The sequence below is a fragment of the Marasmius oreades genome, chromosome 2 (genome assembly GCF_018924745.1).
Source record: "Marasmius oreades isolate 03SP1 chromosome 2, whole genome shotgun sequence".
Lineage (NCBI taxonomy): Eukaryota > Fungi > Basidiomycota > Agaricomycetes > Agaricales > Marasmiaceae > Marasmius > Marasmius oreades.
This window is the reverse complement of record NC_057324.1, coordinates 1629667-1654330: the sequence shown is the minus strand read 5'-3', so window position 1 is coordinate 1654330 and position 24664 is coordinate 1629667. Positions and strand designations below refer to the sequence as shown.

Below are 24664 nucleotides of genomic sequence, written 5' to 3'. Positions count from 1 at the left end.
AAGAAAAACATCATGTGTAAGTCACTGTCAGGCGTCCGATAATATAATTCCCTGCATTCACCACCGGATACTTTGCCTCTGGCCCACAGGTCGGCAGACAAGTGATTTCTGCGTCGAAGTTCGGATTGCAGAAAAACGCGATTGATTGTCGTCCAGGTGTGACAGTCTCAATTTCGTTGATTGTGTGCGAAGGTGTAACAACACGATGTAACGTTGAACGAAGGACGTCGTTGCTCCATCTTGCTAACAGGTCCCCAACGTTAATTACGATTGTTCCTGGCTGCAGACCACCTCGTCAGACACTAACAAGACTTGAAGGAACTCGTTATCTTACGATGGGTACGGCCGCGACGTAAGAGCCGGTATTAGGATTACGGACTTGCAGACCTCCAACCTATTCATCCACGTTAAGCACCGTCGGCATACAGAGGGAATATAGCGTAGGAATACCGAATCCTGCGAGGAACATATGAGGTGAGTCTCGGTTTCGAACGTATGAGCGTCTCAACAGAACTCACTTGGAATAACAATGTCAGAGTACCATAATCTGAGCCGTTGTCAAATTTTCACCGTGTCGTAAAACAGTTCCTGAAGCTTACCACTGTGGGCTCCAGCTCGAGCTTGACCCTCTCCCTCGAGGAGGGACCGTTTAACTGCGGGATAAGAGAGGAGTCGCAGGTTATGGCATTGCTGATCGATCTTTCGGTCAAAAAATCGTTCCTCCAGACCAAGTCCCAGCGCCACAGAGCGCATAATTTCAACGTGAAGGTCATGGCACGACTGGGGTAAAAGCCGAATTGTCAGACCTCTGAAAAACAAGGGAAAGAATTGGCGCGGTCCACCAGACCAACTTGATAGAAGGCCAACATCTTGCTCTTGAAGCCGGGTGCGTCGCTTTCCCGTGGCCACATATTCTTCCACTCAGAGTCCCAATCTCTTCCAATCTCCATGGATTCCTTATAGTCTGGAGCTTTTGCTCGTAGTTGTGCTATTTCAGCCGCATCCTTGGACTGTGTTACGCGCTCTCGTCCCATTTGAACGTATCCTCGGTTGGAACGAGGATCTTCCCATGCTAGCTTCATCTATGAATAGAGAATGGATAAGCAACCAGTGCGGGAGATATCTTAGCTTGAGGCAGAGCTCACCTTGACTTCTGTCGGTAGCTTGAAGAAATCGGCACTCTAGGATAGATAGGAACCATGGCCATGAGGATGTCTCGTAGCGTACACAAAGAATGAACCATGTACCTTCTTGAACACATCAGAAACGGTATCTGTAAAAATTCGAAATCAGCTGAGAAAAATCTGAAAAACAGAGAAAGGATGAGATCAGGATGGTGCAACCGTACCAGCAGGTATTCCATGCCCTTCAACATATATAAACCCGCTCTCCTTAAACGCATCGACAATTTCATCTGCCGTTTTCTTCTTTTCCGCTGCAGAATTTGCGCTTCTGAATTTCTTGAAGTCGATGACAGGAATGCGAAAATTCGAGTCGTTGGCATCCGCTACAACGGTCGCAAGACCACGGATGCCACGGATACCAGTCGTGCGGTTTGGAAGTGACTCGAAAACGACTCGCCTCCTGAAGGACCCGCGTCGACTGAGGGAAGACGAAACTCTCAAGGACAACATGCGATATGGTTCGGTTCAAGACTTCTCTCTACTTATTCATATGTAACGATGCAAGTCAATGTGCACCAGGACTTCTGCGGCTGTCTCTGGGATCATCTGCTGATGCCACCGATATGTAACGTTTAATCTGCATGTGGCAATTTTGACAAGTTTTCGATGGAGACAAGAAGGAACTGAACATCTTGATACATAAGTACAGTGTACCGACATATGTAAGGGAAACATCCCGGAAGCGATGAGAATCCGTTGAATAATATGTCAAGAATCTTAGGCTACTACTTATGTTCGTGAGTATAGCATTCAAGTTGGAGATTTCAAACGGCGGAAAAGTGCCATCAGTGTTTTTCCACCCTCCGGTCCCCACCTATCAACAGTTTCAAATCAGAACAAGTCCCTAGCAAAATATAAGAATAAATTGACTTACTCTCCGGCCGCTACTTCATTACAACACCTCTCAAACTCGCCAGACACCGACACCTCATCCCATTTCTCAACCACATAATCCTCCACCATCCCGTGAAGTTCATCCCAAGCTAAACTAGCCAAGAGGAGTGCAAAACTTGTTTGAGGTGTGATAGTGGATATCATATGCTCCAACGCCAAATTAGCAAGTGCAGGCATCGTGTACCTGTGAGCAACTTGGTACACCGAAAGTGCTGATGCTGGTGGTGGAGGAGGTGTTGGATGTTGGTGCGGGTCAGGACTTGATATCATGCTGGCGCCAGGCCCGTTGGATACTTGCATTCTACCTGTCCGGGGCGAAATAGGTGGGTAATGGGTGGAGGAAGAGGGTCCTTGAGTGTAGTTTGATGTATGTCGTGGGATTGCAACCGATGAAGGCGTTTGCTTTGAGCGAACTGAGCCCGATCCGGGCACAACTATCGGCAGAGTCGCAGCCGTTGTCGGTCCACCAGCAACACGTCGAGGATTGCCTGAAGATGTTGTTCCACCCGTAGTGGTTGTATTGCTGTTTGACGGTCGAGGAGGAGAGGTGACTGTTTTGGTTGATACTCGAGAGGTTGTGGAAGCTCCCGAAGTAGTTCCGCCTGCAATGGAATTGGTACCCGGTACTGCTGGTATTGGTGCGCCAGATTGCAATGATGTAGGTGTTGGTGGAGGAAGGTTCTGGCCTCCTTCCCCACTTACTGCACTCCTTGTATCACCATCTTCACTTATTCCCTTGCCGAAGGTCTTCCAGCTCCATTCACCACCTCTAGCATGTAACCAATGAGCACTCCAGCCGGCCCCGACGCCATCTACAGCAGCTCGCGGGTCATCCACTTCTTTGAACAACAACCAATTCGCATAACAATATTTCAACAGCCAATAAATGGTTTCGAAATCGGCCTCTTCAACGACGATATTATATATCTTGCGTTCACCGGGCACATGGGCTTGATTCTCAGAAAAAGATGATGAAAGCATAGTAGCAAAATAATCAGACCGGCGGATAAGAATGTCTGAATGGGCGTAAATAATGCGCTTGCGAGCTGTCATTTGCGATGAGTGAGAATAGGATGACATGGCGGAAGCCGATCGGTGTGAGGCCGGAGAGGAGACATTTGTTGGAGTTGGCGGTAGGTCGTCTGGAGTGTATCGTTCGAGGCATACGAAACGAACATCCCCGGTGTCTGTGTGAATTATGAATTAAACGCTTATCCGTTTAACAAAGGAGACGTACTCGGGTTGTCTAATGACGCTTCAAGCCCGTCCAACAAGTCCTTCGGAACATAGTATGCGGAAGGATGAGAGGGGAAGAAAGGTCCCACAGGACAATGTATCTGAACACATATCACCAACGAGTCTGTGTCACGTATTCGAGAATTGCCTTCCATGAGTGCCGAAAGCGGAGGAAGAGAACACGCTACGAAGAAGACTGTCAGTTGGGATGCTGAAAAAATAGAGGTGCAGGAGAATTACGGACACCAGACCTCGTTTCCCTCTCTGAAGACCCAATCACTCTGCCAGTTCTCCCAGACCCAATCTGGCCGAGCTCCGCGTCTGCCTCCACGGTCATCTTGACACCTCACAGCAGTCATCATGGATGCAGACACTTCATAGTCTGCATAAGAGGTGTCCAGAGTGAGGCAAGCGATATAGAGAGATAATGTGTTGGGGTTCGTTGTTCCAGGCACCTGAGAAGTACGAGCTGTAGCGTAATCAGTGGATTTTTCGTTTCGACATGTTAAGTACTCACCAATCTCAACTTGAAATTTGTTGTCAACTATTATGGGAGATTGTTTGAGAACCTCAAACTCATCAGCAACGGCAGCGCTTTCAGCAGGTTCACCGCCAATTCCAGTATTGCCATGACCGGCGTTGCCACCGATGTTTTCGTCTTCGCTCTTACTGAGTAACAGAGCATCCGGGCCTTCCACAAAGTCTCGAAGCTTGTGTACGTCTCGCACTACCCATTCAAAACCCTGACAGAAGTACGTCTAGCAACGATTGTTTGGAGCTAAAAATAACAATGAACGAACCATGAATGACCAATGCATTGTATCTTCATTTGCCGTAGAATAGGATGATCCAGCATTATTTCGTAACGTCTGGTTCGATTGCCACGACATGCGGCTTGAAGTCGAACGCGACAGAAACGAAGACATGTTACTGCCACTCGAAACAGGGCTGCCCCCCGGAATTCCACCGACCGATCCGCTGTTTCTAGCTCGGGCTAGGTCCCAATTTGCTGATGAGGAAGTAGCTGATGCCGAAGAAGTAGACCTCTGGAGGTGAGAGGATTGAGAAGAATGAGTCCTGAGAGGCAAAGGCCAATCGGGGCGAGCGAGGGGAAGTGTCCGTTCTGGCGGGCTAGAAGACGCAAAAGGCGATGAAATACACGGTGGAGGGTGTGGCTGCCACTGGTGGTGGTTCGCGTCGGACATTATTTAAGCGTTACTCTCGAAAGGGTTCTCTCACACTCAAGGCTCTCTTGGATATGTTGTACTGTACACTAACACGAGGGTTGGAGATAATACGCGACTATTCAAAATGTTTCCCAGTAGATATCTGGCAATACCTCCCTCATTACTTGTATTTTTTGAGAGTCAGAGAAGCCGACGTAAATAGTCATAAAAATCAACTTACCAGTCCAGTGTTTCGTTGCTTGCTCGCTTTGCATTTTCCCGAGTGGATTATACTCTTTGCTTAGAACTTTGGTTTCCCGTCCTTCTTCCTGTTCAATGCGTTCCATAGATTTCCTAAGTATGTCAAGGTCAACCTCCCTGTCCTTCAATGTTGTTATCATATGCTTTCGTAGATGTGATCCAAGGTAATCCATCATGTCCGGGGCACGGAATGTTATAGGGGTGTCCGGTCTCATAGTGCAGAGAAACACCTAAAGGCAGAGTGAGCGCCTCAATCCACAAGACCACGAAAAGGAATGATAAGTACGACGTTCACGAATTGAGAGTGATATTCTTCCTTTTTGAGTGCGTCTGCATGCATGAGATCGTGGAATGCTCTGCATTGAGAGAATGCCTCGTCTAGTGTGCGTAACAAAAGTCTAGCTGGTTCGGAATCGACCACGCCTGCATAATTCTACAATGGTGGTAAACGTTTTTGTTCCGTAATTGAAATTCGTGGAGACACTTACGACGACAACAACGCCATCCGGCTTCATAAGTTTCTTGAGACTATTCAGGAACTCGATCTCGTAAAGGTGCTGAGGGACACCGCCACCAGAGAAACAATCATGTATGGCAAAGTCATACAGAGAGGAATCGTCTTCACCGTCGCCAACTTTAAGCCAGTTTGCACGCGAGGTAATCCAGCCACCGGCGTCCTCAAGAAAAACGTTTTCTTCACCGGGATCGGGGAAACCAAAGAACTGACGCGCGGCTTTATAGACCGCAGGATCGATCTCCAACACAGTGAGGTTCAACCCGTGCCTGTGAAATGCAGTAGCGGATATACCAGCCCCTAGACCACTACGAAGGTTGAGCCGGTATGCAACACAGGGCAAGACGAAAAACTTACATGATCAGGGCCTTTCGTTTTCCTTTCTTCCTATCCCGTTCAACTAGTCGTGCAACCTCCTGCAAATTGAAAGCGCCATATATAGAATCACCAAGTCTAGTCCCAAATGAATCCTTGACAGGTACAATTCCATCAATAGTGTGAACCCTGTTGCCCATCCAGACACCACCCAGTATTGAGTGAGCTGCACGTAAATACCGCACCGAGTGCATGGAATTGATATCGAGGGGGTCAGCTTTGGGCGGTGTGAGGGCTTCGCCGACAACGATAAGGCCTGTAGTACTTTCAACCGCGGAATGGATTTGGAGAGGGAAACTGGGATGAGTGTACGTTTCGGGATACGGATGCCTCAAGATCGGTGAACGAAACCAAGAAGTGAGAGGAGTGAAAGCGAGAGTCGTCAAGACTGCGAGGAGAGTCACTTTAGTCGCGTAGGCCGTATTGCTGGAAGCTGTGGGCTTCTTTGAAGCCTTGCTAGGTGTTGGGGTGGAGAAGTCGAGGTGCAATACTCCGATTGCGAGAAGGATCAGTGCTTGAGATAAATACTATTCGACAAAACTGGTCAGAAGAGAATATGTGCACAGAGAGTAAACGCACGATATCGTTATCGGAAATGCTACGCAACTGCGGGACAGCAGGCCACAGTCGTTTCGACAGAACAAAACTGGACAACAGGGTTCCCCATACACTCAACATTCCTCTTGCGGGGAGAAAGATACCATAAGCATATACGAGCGGTATAAGCGCGAAGGTATGTACGAATACCGGACCCCATATCGGATTTCTCTGTCTAGCCGACCAGGCTGCAAAGTAGTAAATTGCATTGGGAGCCAGGGCAAGAATCGATCCAGAAAATAGATATTTCCGTGCGGTAGAGGAGAACTGAGGTCGCATATAGATGGAAAGGGCAATCGCAAGGAAAACGAAGTGCTGTAGATATTGGTTTGTGGGGACCGTCCCATACATCGGGGTCAAGGTTCGTTCATAATTGAGAAGAGAAAGGGAAAGAAATAGAGCTGGAAGAGCTGGAAGCAAGAGAGAGTAATCCATGGTCAACATGCGAGCATCTCTCGGTCAAACGATGCAATAAAAACGAGAAACCTTGAGAAAAACTTTGAGAAAGGCCACGTAGTAGGACCCTTCCCACTGCATTGCTCAGCCCGATGTCGCGGTTTACAGTCTTTCACACCCCTAATCTGAGTTGTCCTTGACTATTGACTCCTTGCAGCATTCCATGCTATCTAGAAGGCGATGAATAAGCTGTGGGCCTCTCTGAAGCTTCTAGCTTTCCGTCTCAATGAGCGAAACGACAACGACACGCGCATTTCCTTCAACTCGAGGCCTGGGATAAAACGATCTCGCACGGAGAAAATTAGAAGGAGTCGCGTGGCTCAACAATAATTCACTTCTAACACCATTGGTTCCAGGAATTTATCGAGTGGGAACTAGCAAGTCAGAGAACTCCGCCCATTCGGACTCGATTCCTCTACCCATTCTACTCCTGGGCAACGGGTCATTTTTGAATCTCTTTCACGACCGGAAGCTGCGTAAGGCGGATTAGGTTTTTTTTGCGGAAGCCGACCTGGTATACGCAAGAAGGACGGCATTGAATCGTGAATGAAAGGAACGTAGCCGACAACGACGAATTTACATGATGGAATGCTCCTGACATACGAGGGAGTATAAAAACTCAAGTGTAGTGGACAATTTCCTGATACAAATTCTGGACTGCCAACTCAGGACTCTCAGCTTCACCAACATGTCTTCTATCAACGACTCCAGATGTGTTCTTGTTACTGGTGCTACCTCCGGCATCGGCCGTGCCCTGGCGATAGCAATTTCTGAACTTCCCAGCCATCCCAAGGTCATTGGCACTGGTAGACGCCCCGATAGGCTCAAGGAGCTCGAAACTGCTGGCTTGGAGGTCATCTCTTTAGACCTTGACGTGGACGCAAAGTCTTTGACAAGAAACGTCCGGGGTATCATCCAAAAATACCCCGACGTGAGCGCTGAATTATTGTTACCATCACCGCAGCGGCATTACTGATGCCCAATTATCCATGTAGCTGGACACCATCATTCTCAACGCTGGCTTTCAACGAGAGTTTGACTTTCTAAACAACGATGTTGACATCGACAGTACATCTCACGACTCTCCAACTCTGAATGACAAAGTTCATCGAAATCTTTTCGCAGTACTATATCGAGAGGCTCAGCTGAATTACTTATCCGTGATGGCCTTCATAGTTGCCACTTTACCCCATTTCAAAGAATTGGCCGTCAGTGTTTCACACTTCTCTTGTTTCTCATTGTGCTAAATGTTTGCTATCAGGCCGCTGGACGTCCTTGCATGGTAGTCAATGTAACTTCAGGACTATGCGTCGTTCCTGCGACCCACCTTTCCAACTATACTGCTTCCAAAGCCGCCCTACACAGCATGACCATGTCGCTACAGTCTCAATTCCAGGGAACTAACATTCACTTTATTGAAGTCGTTCCTCCGTAAGTCGGCCCCTTATTATCCTCTTTTTCATCTCCGATTTTAATTAACACTGCGTGTGCAGCCTGGTCGAATCCGAGCTTCATGACTTCGAAGGAACCACTGAAAGACTTTCCAACTTTTGGATGCCCCTGGACCAGTACATCCCGCTCACCCTGAAAGGCTTACAAAAAGGGGAACCCCACGTTTCTTGCGGCGCAGCTGCCTTTGCATTCGAAAAGTTCGAGAAGAAGAAATACGAACTTGCCATCAAGAAAGCCCTTCCTACAGCTCCGACTCCCGACTTTAAACCTGTCACTCGAGGACAGTGGTTTCTGTCGGAGACGTCGCTAAAGGGGGGATGGGGGTGGAAGAAGTAAATCTAGTCAAATGCAGGCATAATCTACAAGAAGAGTAGGTGACTGTGTGCTATGTAACGGATGGAACCAATTTACGAGGAAAACTGCCTCATGCTTTCCAGTTTACTTCTTCTTATTACTAGTGCCACTAGCTGGCTTTCCTGTCGCCGCTTTGGGAGTACTTCCAGCTCCAGCTCCACCTGTAGCTTTATTGACATTATTCTGCGCTGCCGACTGTGCTCTTGCGGGGAAGCTTCTCTTGCCAACGTCGTTACCGGCTTTAGCCTGCATCGGAATAGCGAGCCTTAGTCGATCGCTCATGGACGGCGACGGAGGATTGCTACACGAACCTGGGCGGACTGGATGCGAGCGGCATCGGTCGTGGTCATGGGCTTCTTTGGTGCTTTGATTCCAGCCATCGAGTAGTATGGAAACTGAGAAAGATGGCCACAATGAGTATAGCGAGTTGATGGTACGCGGTTAAGCACCTTTCAAAATGTTGGACGGTGGAAAAAGAGTTGTCTTTTGTTGGTATCTCCTCAGTACAGTGAGATCCTCTTTTTATAGTGTTGAACGTTCGCTGCGAAAGTGTCATCTTCCTGGCAGATACTAAGAATACACTGAGATGGAGAAATTGCGCAACAGAGGGACTTTTGCTATACGTACGGTAAGAAAGCATAATCGTTTATGAAGATGACCATATGATGAGGTAGTATAATCGAATCGATGGACTACGGAAATTGTAGTATGAAGTGGAAAGTTAAAACAAGCGGGAGATGAAGGAATCGCGGAAGAAGTACTGCTCGTCCATCTAAACTTGCCAGGCTGGACTGAGCTCCAGTCCTTGGTGAATATACAGTGGCTCTGAACCACATTGCAGCATCCGCTCGTTTTGGCACTCTGGAGCCCAGTCAAAGATCAGGAAAGCATACGAGAAGAAACCATTTCTCCGCATCGAACGTTGGTCGCCATCGATAACCTGAGATGCAGTAGTTTGAGGCACAAGGCAGGACATGAATAGCCATAGTCAGCGACTTCCCAAAACTTTTCGACTGTCGAGGAAGGAGCTTTATTTATTATCTGATCCCTCTGTACAAGGGCCGTCCTTCGACCAAGAATCCCGAAGCTCTTCTCGACCGACACGACACGACAGACATAGGTTGACGATAGAGTCATAAGTTGATAGAGTGGCGCAAGTCCAAGCGACGAACGGGATAGGCGTTTGGGTGGTTGATGCATTGATGCCTTCTCGGTTCAGTCCGCCGCCATGTAATTATATATGAAAGGCCAACCGCAAAGGTATCCGAAGCGCGAAGATTTTGTACTGCTGGCCGCTGGCGATACTAAACAACGCGGAGTTGAGGAATACCCTTGAAACGATAATGACAAAGACATACAGGAGTAATTTACATACATTAGCGATGTCTACTCAAGAATAGATAGGCAGATAGATAGGCACAATACAGAGTCATATGGGATAGGCCCTCGATCGTATAGCGAATCATTTGGAAGTTTCTATCGCTCTACCCCGCTGAACTGAAGGGTTATCCCCCGTTCTCTCTCGACTGGACTTTTCCAAAGGATGTACGACCCGCTGTAAAATTTCAGCCACTCTACCGCGACTTTGACTCCGAGGTTCACGAGATGCTGATCGTTCTCTCATATTACCGGCACCTCCTCGACCAGTGGATTCGAAACCTGTCTGATTGTTGACCGATGCTCGGTAGCTTTCGACGCCAGGAGGAGGGGAGTGGGAAATATTTGCTAGGCCGCCGCGGCCAGTGGAGTGACTAAGTTTTTCATGTTAGTCCAAAATTAAAAAGCGTGGCGATAAGAGGAATACATAGTAGCGGGCTTGAACTGAAAATCTAAATCTTCGTCCTCCATTACCGTCTCGATCGATGGAGCATCACCTTCAAAGATGTTTCCAGTACCACCACGACCGGTGGAATGCACGTGTAAAGGGGCGCTAGAGCTAGTCTGAGATGGTCCCCTGGACCGGGATCGAGACATGTTACCGAGACCTCCGCGTCCGGTCGAGTGCTGAGAAGTAAGGGGTTTTCTGAACAACCAGACTCATTGCGTTGAGATAACTGCGCAACTCACTGCAATATTCTTCTCCGCTTCGCCCTTGATAACTTCCTGCTCTCGAGAATCCGGAGTAGCTTGAGGTTCTCTTGATGGTGAACGGATGTTTCCTGCACCTCCTCGTCCGGTAGAATACAGCTGTCGACATTAATCGTATAAGTGTGGGCTGTTTGAACGAGAGCAAAAGGCGCACGGTGTCATGATGTACCGTGAGCTCTCTTCCTCTTGTAGGGGAAAAATCATCTGGGCCACCGATAGGACGATTATCATCCTGGGAGGCAGGGTGTATATTTCCGGCACCCCCTCGACCAGTAGAGCGCTGGAAGAAGGACGTAAAGAGTTATTCATGAAATACAGTTGTAGGAGCACACATAAGCTTCACGGCCTCTTGAAATTGAGCGTTCCGTCATGGTTGCGGGAGAGATAAAAAGCAAAGGGTAAGTGCATTGGTAAACCGTGACTCTTAAGCCAGGAACGTTTTCCCAGTCACCTGATTTGGCTTGGCTCCGAGTCTAAGCCTAAAAGATCTGGCACTGCATGATCTAACAGTTCGATAACTTGAAGTACTCGATAACAAATAGAATAAATAAGGCTACAAAGCACTGTTGTACATGGTACAAGTCATACGGAAACACTGTGCATGTTACAATTTACATGTAAGTACGCATAAGTTTATCGTTATTAGGGTCCGAGTTTAAGTGCGGCGATAGAAGACATTTCTAAATCACAAATTGCAGGTTGGTGTCCTTATCGCAATCCTATCAGTACTGACAACCATGACGCATGATAGAAAACACACAACGCACAATGTGATGGGAACTCCCCAGTTGAGGAGTTTGATTGAACCGATCATATAAAAGAGCTTTCAAGTGCTGCAACAAGCCTTGATAGGTTGGATGTGGATTTTTCCCTATACACAGAAACATGTCCACCTTCACGGCACTGAAAAGTTTAATCAATTACGTACTAAGTGAATTGATGATAGCCTGTTTGACCAAAAACGAGAGAGGTTAATACGACCGCCATCTCAAGAATCCAAGATCCACGTACGTAGCTCATAGCACCGACAGGTTGTCCGCCTTGGAACGTGTCTGGAAGTAATACCATTTAGCTCGAGAAACGTTAGCTTTGGGGAGAGCCTCTCGCCTGCACTGGTTTGATCATCTCTGCAGCCTGACCACGAAATCTAGGGAGAGTAGATGAGCTTGGATCGCCAAGGTGAAGGATGTTACTCACAACGTCCGCCCTCGTAGCCATTCGCTGTAATGCACGACTACTCACATGGACACCTTTCTTCCGTCCGGAAGGCGTGTACTTGATGGAGGCATCAATAAAAATAGCGATGATACAGTATAGATTTAGAACCACATACAACGTAGGTAAGGTCTGTGATAAATGGAATTAGCCGAACGATCGCGGATCACACATTCGTCGCTTACCAAGGACAGTTCCCGAGTGGCAAGACTGAGAGAAGAAAGGGTTTGTGAGACCATCTAGAGAAATAGCCGAATTAACGGGGAGCTTACATCGAACAAAGCCTTAGAGTGATGTCGAGCAAGTCAGCGACGTGCAAGGCATCCTTCATCTTGTCAAACTCACCGTTAAGCGGCATCCGCTGGGTATTGCCTTTACCTTTCAGAGATAGTTTGTAAAAGATTGCAGAATCTTCATTCAAGTGACTTACCATAATCTTGTGCATCTCCTACAAAGGAAGAGGTCAGAGTCGCGACAGGCTAAAACAAGTATTCCTCACATCATCTAATATGTGGCCACGCTTCTTATAATCGACGGGATAGATAACTGACGCCATTGTGAGCGACTTGAAGCGGATTCACCAAGAAACTGACCTTCATCAAATCCATCGATTTCATCCCCGTCTTTATCTGGTGTTTGACCACCATGACCAGAATCTTTGTCATCGTTATAGGGAGAATTCTGAGTGGAATCGAACAAGAAACTCACAGTGGAAGAACAGCGAATCATTCTTTTGGGCGCCTTCGACCAGCCACTGCATGGCCGCCAACATATTTCTCCTTGTGGGTTGTTTGCGAGGGTTGCTACTGTCGTCTCTAAGAACCATGATCTGATCTGTTGGGAATCCATGATGTTCTACAGACCCCCCTCCCGTGAGCTGTCGACCAAGTAAAGGAAAGACATAACAAACTTACTCCTCAGAAAGTCCCTGACATGAATAGCATCATTTATGCACCCGCGCAAAGGCTTGTCTTGGCCGGTATAATTGATGCCAATCTGAAACGGGCGTCAGAACAGACGAACGAGAAAGGGATGGGATAGACGAATGGGCGCTCACACAGAGGGCGCGCTTGCGACCAGTACACCTGGAGTACTGGAAAGTCGAATTAGGAGCAGGGTACGGAATAGGGTTGTAAGCAGGGTGTTCGGGACTAGGATAGAATAATTCCATTGCTTGGCTTTCAGAATGACGATGGAGACAGGGTCTACATAAGTGCTTGATGACATGCTTGATGACCGGGGCGATGACCGGGGCGAGCTGGTCATGAGAATTCCCGCGAGTATCAATGAGTTGAGCGGCCGCGTCAATCGCCTGAAGAAGATGACCATTATTCAAATGCTGGACAACCTTCGAATTGGGAGGAGCGCGCGCAGATGATGTTGAATGTCGTTGTTCGCGCTTATGATGCTGGACATGGTGTTGGTGGCGATGTTCTCTACTGACATCCCGCTTCTGAGTATGGTGATGATGTTCTCTACTGACATCACGCTTCCGAGCATGATGTCCGTCAGATTCACGACTGCGCTCACGACTTCGGTGGCGATCCTGACTGTGTGACCGCCCGTAATCGACACTATGGACTCGAGGGTGGTGCCGTTCATGACTTTGCGGTCGCTCATGGAGGGGGCGACTTGAGCTATGACTATGGTGGCGGTGGTGGTGATGTCGACGCTCGGGGGAGCGCCCTTCCCGAGTCACGGTCGGGACGTGTCTAGAGGTAACAGAGAACATTGAGACCACAAATTTCTGAGCAACTACGCGGACGGAACTCACCCGGGTACATCCCTAATAGTGAAAATAGATTCAGCGCGCATACTTGGGTGAAATGACTGAATGACTCACAAAAATGCGGGGGTCATCGAAGGTGCCGACGACGGGGGTAGGCGGACCATATGAGAGGGATCAGGAAAGCTTGGAGGACCAAAGCTACTGTGCGATGGCGGGCTAGAGATCGAATGACAACGAATTAGATCGACGTAAACCGTGAAATTGAGATACTTGCGAAGAAACTGCATAACTGTTGTGGTATCAGCACTTTGGAACGTAGAAATGAGTTTGAGGACATACCCGGTTGGCGCTGGAGTTGGTCTACGTATGGGAGGAATGGGAGTAGTCGACCGATGGAGAGGTGGAGGATTGTTTCCTGCAGTAAAGTCCCATTGCATGATGGTCAGAGAGACGGAGGATCAGGACCCTTGTCGAGGTAGGAGGAAGAGAAGCGAAGAAAACAGAACCACCCATTTTGGTGAGAGCGCGATATTAAGTCCGTTCGGCTGAATCCGCGGTCCGGCAATTATGCTTACGCTATTAATGCCGCCCGGTGGCGATGCTTTTATTCCAAAAGATAGACGATACATTTCATAGCTATCTTATAGTCCGCACTCATCGTGCTAAAACGGAAGAAAGAAAGTCCATAACCTCGTCTAATATTGGCCAAGGACTAAGCAAGTTCGACTTGGTATATAGACCTGCTGAGTCTGAGTGAACCATCATCCAAGAGTATCGATCATATGCGCTCACCTGTAAGAAGTTATTTCTTTCGTTCCACCTCATGGGAGTCGTACTGTACTTGCTGCCCACGTTGATATTGTCAAAGCCACCATACTTCTTTTCGTCGCTGCTGAGAACCACTTTGTATTCCCCCGCCTGCTCAACGCCTACTCTGTAGTCCGTGTAACTTTGAGTTGGATGAAAGTTGAAAATGAAGAGAAGATCCGCCCGTTCAAAAACTATGACCTTGTCTCCTTCGTGCTTCAGGGATACGTACGCCTGTTTGTGTCAGAATCAGGAGTCAGAAGTATTCGGACTACGCAGGTTGAACGAAGGCAAATGTACCTGTGGAGAGTTCAGCCAACCATACTTTTCCTCAGTATGGTTCATGGCGACGTCAAATTCGTTGAGGTATTTGTACCGAAGAAGATCGTCATCGAGGACGTTCCATTGGCGGCGAGCGTACTGGAAGGAATTATTATTTCCCTCGCGAGGAAAATCCAGCCACTACATAACTCCAGGTCAGACCCAAATCAGTGATCATCAAGGCCAATAACTTGCCTCCGGGTGTCCGAACTCGTTGCCTTCAAAGTTCAGGTATCCTTCGCCGCCTAGAGCATGGGTAAGAAGCCTATAAAACTGTTCTCAATGGCGAATATAGCGAATATGAGTGCAAGCCACCGACCGAATCATTTTATGAAGTGACAAGCCTCGAGCAATAATTGGAGTCATAGGACTCAAATCGGACATGTGGGTATCTGCGCAGACGCCGTCAGTCCTCATATTGTTCGGCATAACGAAACGACTTACACATCTCCTTGTCCATCAACCAGAACGCGATAGTCTTGTCGCCTACAAGTGCCTGGTCGTGACTCTCGCAATACGCAATGCTTTTTTCGCCATGACGCCTGTTTGTCAACGTGAAGACAATATTGCCTATTTCCCACTGATCGTCCGGCTTGTGCTTGAGAAGCTTGATCCACATATCGGGGATTGCCATAGATAAGCGGTAATCGAATCCAACCCCTCCCTGCTCCGCTCGTTTGCACAAAAGGGGCATACCTGACACATCTTCTGCGATAGTAATGCACGAAGGATAGAGGGAATGCATCGCATCATTTGCCTATCGAAACAATTAAAAGCCAGCTATCACGCCAGATTGAATATCTTACCAGCATCAAATAGACGATGGCTTCATTGTCTGCAGTGTCCCCAAAATATTCGTGGTATCCTCCAGAGAAGCCAGTTCCAATCCCGTGGTGGAGGTACATCATGCTCGTTACACCATCGAACCGAAAACCGTCAAATCGATATTCCTCCATCCAGAAACGCAAATTGCTCATCAGAAATCTTAAGACCTCATGAGAACCATAGTTGAAGAGTCTGCTATCCCAAAGATCGTGGCGTCCTTTTCCACCTTCGTGGAAGTAGAGGTGATCGGTGCCATCAAACTCGTTCAAGCCATCGAGAACGTTCTTGCAGGCATGAGAGTGGACAATATCGAGCAAGACCGTAAGACCCATGCCGTGAGCAGTATCGATAAGCTCTTTGAGGTCTTCTGGATGGCCATACCGAGAACTGGCCGCGAAGAAGTTGGTGACCTGGTAACCAAATGCTATGCGGGATAATGTAAGTAAGAAAGTTCCGTTCAAGATAGAGAGAACCTTACACGCGTAATATGCATGCTCCACAATAGCCATAAGCTGAATGACATTGTAACCTAACTTTTTGATACGAGGGAGGACGTCTCGAGTGAATTCCTTGTATGTTCCTACACGCTGTTCAGGCGTTGAGATACCAATGTGAGCCTCGTAGATTCTGGCGCTCTTCACGGGAGGAGGACGCGTATTTTTGAACTTGTACTTTTCGGACGCTGGAGGATTCCAAAAGCGTGCATCGTAGACTGGTGACATGTTTAAATCTTGAGTAACGCGCTTGATCCAAACCGGAAGACGCTCGATACGTTCTCCCGAAGGTAGAACCATCGAAATCTGTTTCGAAACGGGAGTAAGCGGGCAAAGAACCCATACGAAAGAGGTAAAGCATACTTTGAGCTTGGAGTCGTGGGGAATAGCGCATCCGCCTGCTGATTTTGGTGGAACTGTTATCTCCCATACTCCAAATTCGTTTCTAGTCATAGGATGGGATGACCTGTCCCAATCATCTGCGGAAAATAGTCGTTCAGATAAGTCTAAAGCACAGTCGTGAACGAGACACGTACTGAATTCTCCGATAAGATATGCTTCCTTAGCATTCGGAGCCCACTCTCGATAGACGACCTCTTCATTGGAGCCAATGTTGAAGCCAAACTTGTTGTAGCCTTTGGTAAAGTTGTCATAGCCTCCTTCGTGCTGTTCGATGGTGTCTTTCCACGACCTGAAAAGGTTGTGTCGTTGAATGATTCCAGGAATTTCTGTTTTGAGAAATGGGTCGATGTCTAGTACGACTTTTGGATCCAGAGCGGGAGTGGACATGTTGGTGGTCTGGTTGAAAGGATCTTCTAACCAACTCATCGGCCTAAAATTCGCGCTTCGACCTGTGACGTAGCCACCGCGTCCTGGCTGCATAGCCACTGGTGTCTTCCATCCAGAGCCAGAAGGCATTCTACTTTGATCCTTATCTGACAGCGAGAAGAAAATACTTGATGCAAGTCGGAAAAAACGAGGTGTGCTTTATGTTTTCTCGTTTACGTGACCATGAAGGGAATACAAATCTCGGAACTACCCTTGTCGACATGATCCCCGTGACGTCCATACTATATTTTCTGCTAAGACTCATCCTTCTTGGGACTCCACGCAACTCCACTAGCCTCCACCAGCGCATGTTTACTCGCCTTGGGCTTTGCTCGTTGTCGCAGACGGCCACCACGCAACATGGCGATAAGCATCGAGCCAAGTCACCGAAGATCCAGCGACAACGCACGTTCTCAATGGAACCAGTCGTAACGAATATTTCATTCAGTTAAAACACAATCTATGACACATGTTACATAAGTATTACGACGGGCCTACTGAACCCGTCTTTGGGATGGTGGGTAAGAACGAGCGCCTGATAACGGTTAACAAAAACAGCAGGGGTGAGTAAGTGAACCAGCTCCGCACCTATTCAGTACCAATCCCTTCAAAGCGCGAATTTCCTTCTTCAATTCGTCTTCTGGTGTCGGATTCAAAGGATTGCTTGTAATGGATGAGGGTGGCCTGTATGGTGCGTAAACTTGAGTGGAGATGTAGCCGGTGAATTCTGAAAGGGATTGGAGGGTGCGTTGATGAGAGGTGGTTCTTCGACCCTGAAAGATCGTAGACGAAAGAGTTTCCAAGGACGATGTCAATGGAGGTGGAGGTACTGGCTCTGGGGCGATATACCTCCAATGTGTTGCTGCGGAAGTTTGGCCTTCCGCTCCAGGGGCATCAGACGATTCAAAAACAGCGGAGTTGGATAAGGTGTTCCATAATTCATGCTACATGAGTGTCTCAGTGCAACAGACCACAGACAATGAAGTTGGTTATCGGACCTCGAATGCAACTCCATCCTCAGAAACTAGCCAAGGTATTTTGCTTTCTAACACTTGGAACAATTCCTCTGTGGACGGAACGGCTGAGTCTTCCGGACCAGACCTATTCTTGAACTCCTCAATTCCACAACGTAAAAGGGTGATGTGAGGAAGGCTCCGGGTTTCTGTCTTCAGTTTCTCGGCTTGCTGTAAGACATCGTCGACGGTATGGCATCCGGAGTAATCCACAGGCTCTTTATACAGTTCTGGGGATGGCAGAACAGCGAACGCGTTTGACTGAGCCTCTTTCAACGACTTCAGAGAGGTGTTGAGTTTCTGTAAGAGAGTCAAGTGATGGGTCTTCAACGAGCATCTAGCACGGGACGTTTGACTGATGCGAGGCATAAGGAAACGCTGAAAGTACGATCAAAAAGGGAGCAAGTCGAAATGAGAGACTAGATTCATACGTGATATATGAATAACAACAAGGTGGAACCGCCGACAATCCACGAAAATAATCGCACAATTCCAAGCAGTAATGTCGGAAGCCCAGACGGAGGGAGCTGCGGATACGTTCTCGGAGGTACATTGGGGAGTTGAGGAGGCTATCACCTGTAAGAATAACGAACGAACTGCAAAGTCCAAGGTCACTTACAAGCTCTCGCAGAAGTTGTTCTATTTCTGGTTCGTTGAGGCCTTTATCTATTAAGAATTTCCGTTTAGCAAAAATATCCTGGTTTTGTATCTGAGGAGCTCTCAGAAAAGTTCTGGCTCGCGAAACGAGTTCATTGCGATCGACTTCGTTAGGATTTAGAGCATTGACAGTGAGCGAAGATGCTGTCGGCGGGGTCGACTTCGTTTCGTCGGATTGTTGAACATTCCGTGCTTCAGTCTGGGGGGAAGAAGGTGTTTCTTCCGACATGTTGGGAATCTGCGATGTGGGAGGTGAATAGATAAGTAGAAGGTGCAGGCTGGAGGGTCGCCGTCGCCGGATCGGAGAGGGTCAACCGGTTCATTTTTTACACAGCCACACCTCACTTCTTGCAAGTAAATATGCAAAGCGACGATGTTATTTGGTCAGTCATAAATCAACAGTTCTGCTCCTACAAGGTCAAGTAAGTAAAAGTCTTGGCTGGATCTTCTATCTATGAGCTTATGGTAACTTTAGGACCACAACACAAAACTTCTGTCGAAATGAATACAACGTTACTGGCCTATGTAACCGTCAGTCCTGCCCTCTCGCAAATTCGAGATATGCCACTGTACGAGAGAAGGAAGGTACGACTTAGTAATTGAGGAACACACTTTCCCCTTGAGAAAAACACTTCCCCAGGTGTGCTTTATCTGTATGTCAAAACTATCGAGCGTGCACATTCACCTGCACACATGTGGGAGAAGATAAAGCTGTCGAGTAACTATTCTAAAGCCCTCGAACAGGTGTGTGGTACCTACTGAGGTGTTATAACAATGATACCGATGATTCGTGGTGTTCTCAGATCGACCAGGAGCTAATACACTGGCCAAACTTCTCCATACATAAATGCAAGCAGCGGGTTACGAAAATCACTCAATATCTCATCAAAATGCGTAGACTGCAGCTTAGACAACAGTATGCTCATTCCGGTCGTATATTCCAATTGACTGAAATTGCATTGCAGACCCAAGCTCGTAGGGGTGAAGAAAAAACTCGATCGACGCGAAGCCGTTCGCGAACGAAAGGCACTCTCCGCCGCGAAAATTGAAAGATCGATAGAGAAAGAGCTGATTGAACGATTAAAATCAAAAGCGTATGGTGATGCGCCTCTCAACGTGAACGAAACCGTTTGGCAGGCCATACTCGACCGCGAGAAAAGAGGCGACAAGGGCAAAGGGTTGGCCGATGGTGAGTTTGACATGGTTGATGATGAAACGGATGAAGAAGATGAGGACGAGCTGGAGGAAGAGATGGAAGACGAATGGGGAACTCGCGAGTTTGTTAGTGATATTAGTGAAGACGAAAGCGACGGTCTGAGCGATCTTGAGGATGTTGCGGTATGTCAACCTGTGCTCCTTCGCAGCTTCTATGTCTGACGTTCTTTTAAAGGACGACGAGCAGTCAGATGAAGAGGATGAAGACGAAGCCTTTGAAAGCGAGTCAAGAGAAAATCTTCAACCCAAAAGTTCTCTGGGCAAACGAAAAGCACCCTCAGCCTCTCAGCCCAAGTCCCCCAAGAAACGGCCAGACAAGAAGGCAAAAAGTAAGAGTGCTTCATCCTGATATGCTTTCTATACTCATATTCATTACTCCCTCGCTCAGAAGGTCCGCGAGTGGAAGTGGAATACGAACAGGAACTGGAAACTGTACCGTTATCTCTCTCCAACTGGTGATATTGGGATTCTTGGAGTATCAACATATCCTTTGAGCATCAACTTATATATCCTCCATTCGACTGTCGCTATCGCTCAAACCCCACGTCAGTTTAAGAAAGCTGTTCACTGAGGACCAGTTTATACATTGAACATGAGCCCTCTTTATTGGGTTGGTGAAACAGGTACAAAATTCGTTGTCAATATTTTCCTACATGGAATTGCTAGCAATGGCACGGACAGCAAGATGAGCAAAAACATGGCCGCGCCACTTCACCCATCACAAGAAGTACATCGTTTTCTTGACATTGTCATGGACTTGCCCAAACTCTGCCTTCCAAGCGTCCAAATCCAAAGTGCTTGAGTCATTGCCACTAACGAGGCTTGCGGTGTCGGAGCCGTGATAGCTAGAGTTGGGAGGTATATGAAACCCCATCCGCTGACAAACCAACTAAGAACGGGGTTGTCAGATTTCCGTCCTACAGGGAAAGAAGTGGAGGAACATACATCGGCATCTGCATTAAGAAGAATCTCAGTGAAGAACGACAAGAGACAGTAAGCTCGACTCACAAAACACCGGTGCTGGGATGGACACCGAACGGGTGGCTTTGGCATAGACATGGGTCAAGGAGAAAGCGAGGTCTTGTAACCTAAACTCATATAATGAAGACAAGGACGTTCAATGCATCTCTCAGGACAATGCAACCTACCCCTGAAGACCAAGATTGTTGTCGTCTTTAATAAGCGTAAAGTGTGAGCTTCGAGAGGCTGTCGAAGCACTTCAGTTGCACGAACATGCATAGAACGGACTGAAGACTCACTCCCAAGGATAGCAGCATGGGATTGAAGGTAGAAATCACCCTTTGAGAAGGGATTGGCAAGGTCTTGATCGACCACGAATCCAGGCTTGCAATTGCCTTTGCCATCATTCATTGTGCTGATTCACGTCCCGGTCAACATCACGAAGGCAACTAAAAGATGGAATCCAACATACCTGCCTCCTTCGGGGAAAAATGCGATGTGATGCCTGGATCGCCTTCAGCACTATCTCTTCACGCGGACCTGCGAAAGACTTACTTTTTACCCACAATCACATAAGTCAACTTCGGGGGATTCGGAATTTTCTTGGTCTTCCAAGTAGCTGTATAGGATAATTGTTCGGGAACGACTCAAACCCACGAAAGGTGAAATACAAACCCTCAATTAGTTCAACCTCTTTTTGCGCCACCGTCTCGAACTCGCCCTCTGAGATACCGTCGCGGAAATAGTAAATCCGAGAAGGGGGACACCTATTCACCCGTATGAAGTCTTTTATTGCCGCCTCCACCATCTCCTGTAAATCAAGAATGAACTCCAAGCGGGGCGGCTGAATCCGGGTGATGGAAGAGTATTTGGTTGCACGATGATCGGTCGACCAAACTAAGCTGGAAATTGAGGGGTGTTGAACGCCCGGTGCTGGATGCCCAACATCGGCACCTTTTCATAAAATGGTCGGTATGGTTCAGTTTCAGGAGATAGCAAGTACCTAGAATCATAGTTGGTGCTTTAGCGAAATTTTTCATCGCTTCCGATTGAGCAAAGAAGTTGACACCGCCCAAGCGAGCATTCAGTCTGATGTAAGTTTGATATCAGTGACGAGTTGTATCTGAATAGCCGAGTCTCAATACCCACTTGAGCGCCACATTGTTCCAATACTGATTGGACGTTTTTTTTAGCTTAAACTCTCGAAGACACTGGGTGCGAACACCTTCAGAGAAATCGTGTCAACGACAGAAATTCCAAAAAAATAAACCCCCTGCTTACCTGCATGAACGTCACTGAAGTATTTGATACGGGCACGCAATGTTTTTGCTGATTGAGGAAGTACGATGAGGATGACGAGGTGACTGCCTTCTGGGTCAGGTCCCGCCTTTCTTAGAATGCTGGTGAGAATCTACAAAGAATCAGAAAGTGCCTGGGCCTAGGAACCAAACCACTTCACTCACTTGTTCCGGATTGTTTCCATGGCCCTGTTCAATGGTAATCGGCGACTGAATGGCTGGCCAGTTTCGGTAAGTTTCGTATAACGGACTCGAGAAGAAAAGAAAAGCATACACATCCCTGCAACGAAAAGACCCGTGCAAATCAGTCTAAGACCAACCAATAACATTGAAGAAGAATTCTCACCGAGTTGTCCACAACAGTCTGCGAGTTCTCTCATTTTTGCACTGAGTGCTTGAACATGAATATGGTCGACAAAGCTGACGGCAGCCCATCGATGTAAACCAGTAGGTGAATGAAATTTATGTCGGAGTGCATTCCAAGCACCCATCTTCAGGTCCTGCAGCACATGGTCTTTCAGTGATATGGAAACTTTCTACGTAGTCACGACTCACCGCTGGTTGCTGAAATATTACGATGGGAGCGTTCAGAAGTCGCCCTTGAACAGAAATTGGTTGTGGGTCAATCTTCATACCACTTTCAATGATGTATTCCGACGTGGTATACGTGCTCAGCTTAGAATAGAGGATCAACACATTAAAGTTCTAATACGTGAAGAAGACTTACCGGGCCGCGATCTTGGATCATCATAAGCCTGTTCGCAGGATCTAATTTTGTAAAATCCACCATCGCTGAAGTGAGCTCTTCGGGAAGCTTCCGCTTGTACAACTGGCCAGGTTTGACAGTGCAAATTTCAAGAGGCAGGATTTCTGGACGTTCGGATCTTGGAGGAGAGACACATACTCCTATAATTGACTTGTACTGAAGATGAATATTGTAGACCTTCTTAAAATAGTCCTGCAAGCGAACAAGAAGTCAGTGCTTTTTTGAGTGTTTCATGGCTTTCCTTGACATACCGCTACAGTGGTAGTCTCACCATCCTTGTTCACAAATTCATACATACCAGCTCTTGGTACCAGAGAGCGAACGACTTTAATTTTTTGTGTGTGTCCCGTGAACAACTTCACTTTCTTTAGAAACTTTTCCAGTTTCGTGAAGTTCCTGTCAGTCGGCGACAAGTCTAGCTCCCTGGCGTTTCTAATGGCCAGATAATCCATCACAAGTCTCGGCAGCGGTCCCTCCTGGTATCTGTAAAGGCAATCTTCATCCAGACCTGATTTATCGTAGTGAAATGTACTTACACCGGAGACACTGTTGTGTCAACATTGATTAACATTTTTCCAAGAGTAGGACGGACAGATCTGAGTATAAAAATGCGTCAGGCAAGATCATACCAGGTGGAGGTAAGGACCTACTGAAAGTATCCGCGCCAGAGCTCGAGCCCACTCCGCGGTATTGATCTCTTATCTTCTTCACTAAAGTAGGCTCGCGCGTTGTTGGGATGACGTCTATATCGAGAATCATTGAGCGCCACAGTAGAATGCAGAACAAGCAGTAGGATGCTCACTGGTTAGGGGCTTGCTTTATAAGAATCTGAAGCAAAGTAACTGTGCGAGAAATGGCTGCTTGGGTTTGAGGGTCACGGTGATTCAAAAGATTGATGATGTCGCTGAGAAAGAGTTAGACGAATCGCAGCAGGGATAGGGATACACACTTACGAGGGTCGAATAGGTTCGTAAGTTGTCTTAGTAACTTTGACACAGTATGTACCCCTTGCACCTTCGACTGGGGGGGCATCAGTGAGGGAGACGAGAAACTATTGGTGATGTAAAGTTTCGTTCAAACCAAGCAACAAAGGTAAGTACTCACCGATGCGGACGAAGATCCAGGGAGCTTGAGCTCCGACGACACGTAAAGGAGACTTCTTCCATCGTATATAAGCAGCGACGAGAATGTGCCGGGAGCGACTGAGGTTTGTAGTTTGCGGATCACCTCTTGCCTTCGGTCGAAATCTTTGACCTCAGGTGCTATTTCTGAACAGTAGTCAGTCTCTAAGAAATCATCCGGTCGCTGGAAGTCGAGCCCACCGACTAAAATAAGATATATGTCAGCGACCGAGCGACCGAGACCGCTTTTGTTAAGATGACTTACCGACATATTGATAATAAATTTTCGATGGCAATCTGCGTAGTCAGAGATTAGAAGGTGGTCAAGATAATCGAAAAAGAGTCAGTTGCGTTCATACGTTGTTATCGTGAAAGCATTTGTCTTGACAGCTGTGCCGCCTCGAGAGGATGTAACTCCAGAATGACCACCGCGATGAGCTGGCTGCGATGATTGAAAGTGTCGTCCTCTGCCTGCATCACCGCGAGACGATCGATACCCAGAGTCTCTGTGTTGCATATGCATAGGGCTGAATTCGCGTACAAGTATGTCAAGGTCGAGAAATGGGAGAAAGAAAGAGAGATGGAGGAGGTCTTTTATACCACCAGAGGCCACGCATGACTATGGTTGAAAAATGAACCTGGAACAAATGCTGAGAAATCATACCAACCATGACTCACCTGCAGGTTCAACCAAAAGCTAAAGCTAACGCTGCGGTTGGGAAAGAATTTTAGAGTTTGCTGTAAAACATGAGTGTAATTGATCAGGAATAGAACTAGCCATTTCCGGTAATTGAGTGACCATATCGACCCATACTAAAGACACTCACCCGCGGCCGCT

General features: G+C 47.5%; 11 protein-coding genes across 11 annotated transcripts; 2 read left to right on the top strand and 9 right to left on the bottom strand.

The window, feature by feature from the left end:
- Nucleotides 1–10: 10 nt before the first annotated feature.
- E1B28_004126 (uncharacterized protein) lies at nucleotides 11–1634 on the bottom strand (the record flags this gene model as incomplete). Its single annotated transcript, XM_043148583.1, has 9 exons — nucleotides 11–280; nucleotides 335–394; nucleotides 427–456; nucleotides 519–547; nucleotides 600–780; nucleotides 852–1082; nucleotides 1146–1181; nucleotides 1248–1273; nucleotides 1349–1634. The coding sequence occupies 9 exons, from the start codon at nucleotides 1632–1634 to the stop codon at nucleotides 11–13; spliced, it is 1149 nt and encodes a 382-aa protein (XP_043013182.1).
- Nucleotides 1635–1934: 300 nt separating this feature from the next.
- Nucleotides 1935–4519, bottom strand: E1B28_004125 (uncharacterized protein; the record flags this gene model as incomplete). Its single annotated transcript, XM_043148582.1, has 6 exons — nucleotides 1935–1998; nucleotides 2059–3265; nucleotides 3316–3498; nucleotides 3559–3783; nucleotides 3832–4057; nucleotides 4115–4519. 6 exons carry the CDS (start codon nucleotides 4517–4519, stop codon nucleotides 1935–1937), a joined length of 2310 nt encoding a protein of 769 aa, XP_043013181.1.
- A 101-nt stretch (nucleotides 4520–4620) lies between these two features.
- On the bottom strand, nucleotides 4621–6671 carry E1B28_004124 (uncharacterized protein; the record flags this gene model as incomplete). Its single annotated transcript, XM_043148581.1, has 6 exons — nucleotides 4621–4664; nucleotides 4722–4971; nucleotides 5028–5174; nucleotides 5230–5563; nucleotides 5613–6157; nucleotides 6210–6671. 6 exons carry the CDS (start codon nucleotides 6669–6671, stop codon nucleotides 4621–4623), a joined length of 1782 nt encoding a protein of 593 aa, XP_043013180.1.
- Nucleotides 6672–7371: 700 nt separating this feature from the next.
- Nucleotides 7372–8471, top strand: E1B28_004123 (uncharacterized protein; the record flags this gene model as incomplete). Its single annotated transcript, XM_043148580.1, has 4 exons — nucleotides 7372–7614; nucleotides 7679–7891; nucleotides 7945–8114; nucleotides 8177–8471. 4 exons carry the CDS (start codon nucleotides 7372–7374, stop codon nucleotides 8469–8471), a joined length of 921 nt encoding a protein of 306 aa, XP_043013179.1.
- A 102-nt stretch (nucleotides 8472–8573) lies between these two features.
- Nucleotides 8574–8869, bottom strand: E1B28_004122 (uncharacterized protein; the record flags this gene model as incomplete). The annotated part of the gene is made up of 2 exons (XM_043148579.1): nucleotides 8574–8735; nucleotides 8801–8869. 2 exons carry the CDS (start codon nucleotides 8867–8869, stop codon nucleotides 8574–8576), a joined length of 231 nt encoding a protein of 76 aa, XP_043013178.1.
- Nucleotides 8870–9759: 890 nt separating this feature from the next.
- On the bottom strand, nucleotides 9760–10986 carry E1B28_004121 (uncharacterized protein). Its single transcript, XM_043148578.1, has 5 exons — nucleotides 10910–10986; nucleotides 10732–10857; nucleotides 10557–10676; nucleotides 10294–10493; nucleotides 9760–10240 (listed from the first exon to the last, which is right to left on the bottom strand). Exons 1-5 carry the CDS (start codon nucleotides 10946–10948, stop codon nucleotides 9952–9954), a joined length of 774 nt encoding a protein of 257 aa, XP_043013177.1. The 5' UTR covers nucleotides 10949–10986; the 3' UTR covers nucleotides 9760–9951.
- An 86-nt stretch (nucleotides 10987–11072) lies between these two features.
- Nucleotides 11073–14049, bottom strand: E1B28_004120 (uncharacterized protein). Its single transcript, XM_043148577.1, has 20 exons — nucleotides 13861–14049; nucleotides 13796–13810; nucleotides 13636–13737; nucleotides 13567–13578; nucleotides 12850–13504; nucleotides 12707–12788; nucleotides 12501–12647; nucleotides 12386–12448; nucleotides 12292–12338; nucleotides 12223–12240; nucleotides 12138–12170; nucleotides 12065–12076; nucleotides 11978–12002; nucleotides 11911–11924; nucleotides 11775–11852; nucleotides 11685–11724; nucleotides 11589–11629; nucleotides 11506–11524; nucleotides 11345–11448; nucleotides 11073–11284 (listed from the first exon to the last, which is right to left on the bottom strand). The coding sequence occupies exons 1-20, from the start codon at nucleotides 13956–13958 to the stop codon at nucleotides 11258–11260; spliced, it is 1632 nt and encodes a 543-aa protein (XP_043013176.1). The 5' UTR covers nucleotides 13959–14049; the 3' UTR covers nucleotides 11073–11257.
- On the bottom strand, nucleotides 13635–16990 carry GLC3 (alpha-1,4-glucan branching enzyme). The gene is made up of 11 exons (XM_043148576.1): nucleotides 16505–16990; nucleotides 16332–16447; nucleotides 15953–16274; nucleotides 15456–15898; nucleotides 15094–15406; nucleotides 14969–15041; nucleotides 14845–14914; nucleotides 14629–14790; nucleotides 14314–14562; nucleotides 13861–14261; nucleotides 13635–13810 (listed from the first exon to the last, which is right to left on the bottom strand). The coding sequence occupies exons 1-10, from the start codon at nucleotides 16884–16886 to the stop codon at nucleotides 14217–14219; spliced, it is 2175 nt and encodes a 724-aa protein (XP_043013175.1). The 5' UTR covers nucleotides 16887–16990; the 3' UTR covers nucleotides 13635–13810; nucleotides 13861–14216.
- Nucleotides 16991–17217: 227 nt separating this feature from the next.
- E1B28_004118 (uncharacterized protein) lies at nucleotides 17218–18785 on the bottom strand. Its single transcript, XM_043148575.1, has 5 exons — nucleotides 18429–18785; nucleotides 18241–18378; nucleotides 17795–18187; nucleotides 17385–17740; nucleotides 17218–17331 (listed from the first exon to the last, which is right to left on the bottom strand). Exons 1-5 carry the CDS (start codon nucleotides 18693–18695, stop codon nucleotides 17280–17282), a joined length of 1206 nt encoding a protein of 401 aa, XP_043013174.1. The 5' UTR covers nucleotides 18696–18785; the 3' UTR covers nucleotides 17218–17279.
- Nucleotides 18786–18800: 15 nt separating this feature from the next.
- On the top strand, nucleotides 18801–20610 carry E1B28_004117 (uncharacterized protein). Its single transcript, XM_043148574.1, has 7 exons — nucleotides 18801–18888; nucleotides 18942–19051; nucleotides 19107–19210; nucleotides 19270–19382; nucleotides 19432–19804; nucleotides 19857–20010; nucleotides 20070–20610. The coding sequence occupies exons 1-7, from the start codon at nucleotides 18827–18829 to the stop codon at nucleotides 20138–20140; spliced, it is 987 nt and encodes a 328-aa protein (XP_043013173.1). The 5' UTR covers nucleotides 18801–18826; the 3' UTR covers nucleotides 20141–20610.
- On the bottom strand, nucleotides 20400–24349 carry E1B28_004116 (uncharacterized protein; the record flags this gene model as incomplete). The annotated part of the gene is made up of 24 exons (XM_043148573.1): nucleotides 20400–20570; nucleotides 20627–20634; nucleotides 20690–20769; nucleotides 20830–20887; nucleotides 20941–21056; nucleotides 21114–21146; nucleotides 21197–21260; nucleotides 21317–21595; nucleotides 21645–21730; nucleotides 21791–21866; nucleotides 21923–22052; nucleotides 22105–22157; nucleotides 22214–22219; nucleotides 22286–22439; nucleotides 22495–22614; nucleotides 22667–22897; nucleotides 22957–23188; nucleotides 23242–23301; nucleotides 23356–23448; nucleotides 23508–23609; nucleotides 23659–23756; nucleotides 23810–24030; nucleotides 24092–24123; nucleotides 24186–24349. 24 exons carry the CDS (start codon nucleotides 24347–24349, stop codon nucleotides 20400–20402), a joined length of 2667 nt encoding a protein of 888 aa, XP_043013172.1.
- Nucleotides 24350–24664: the final 315 nt, after the last annotated feature.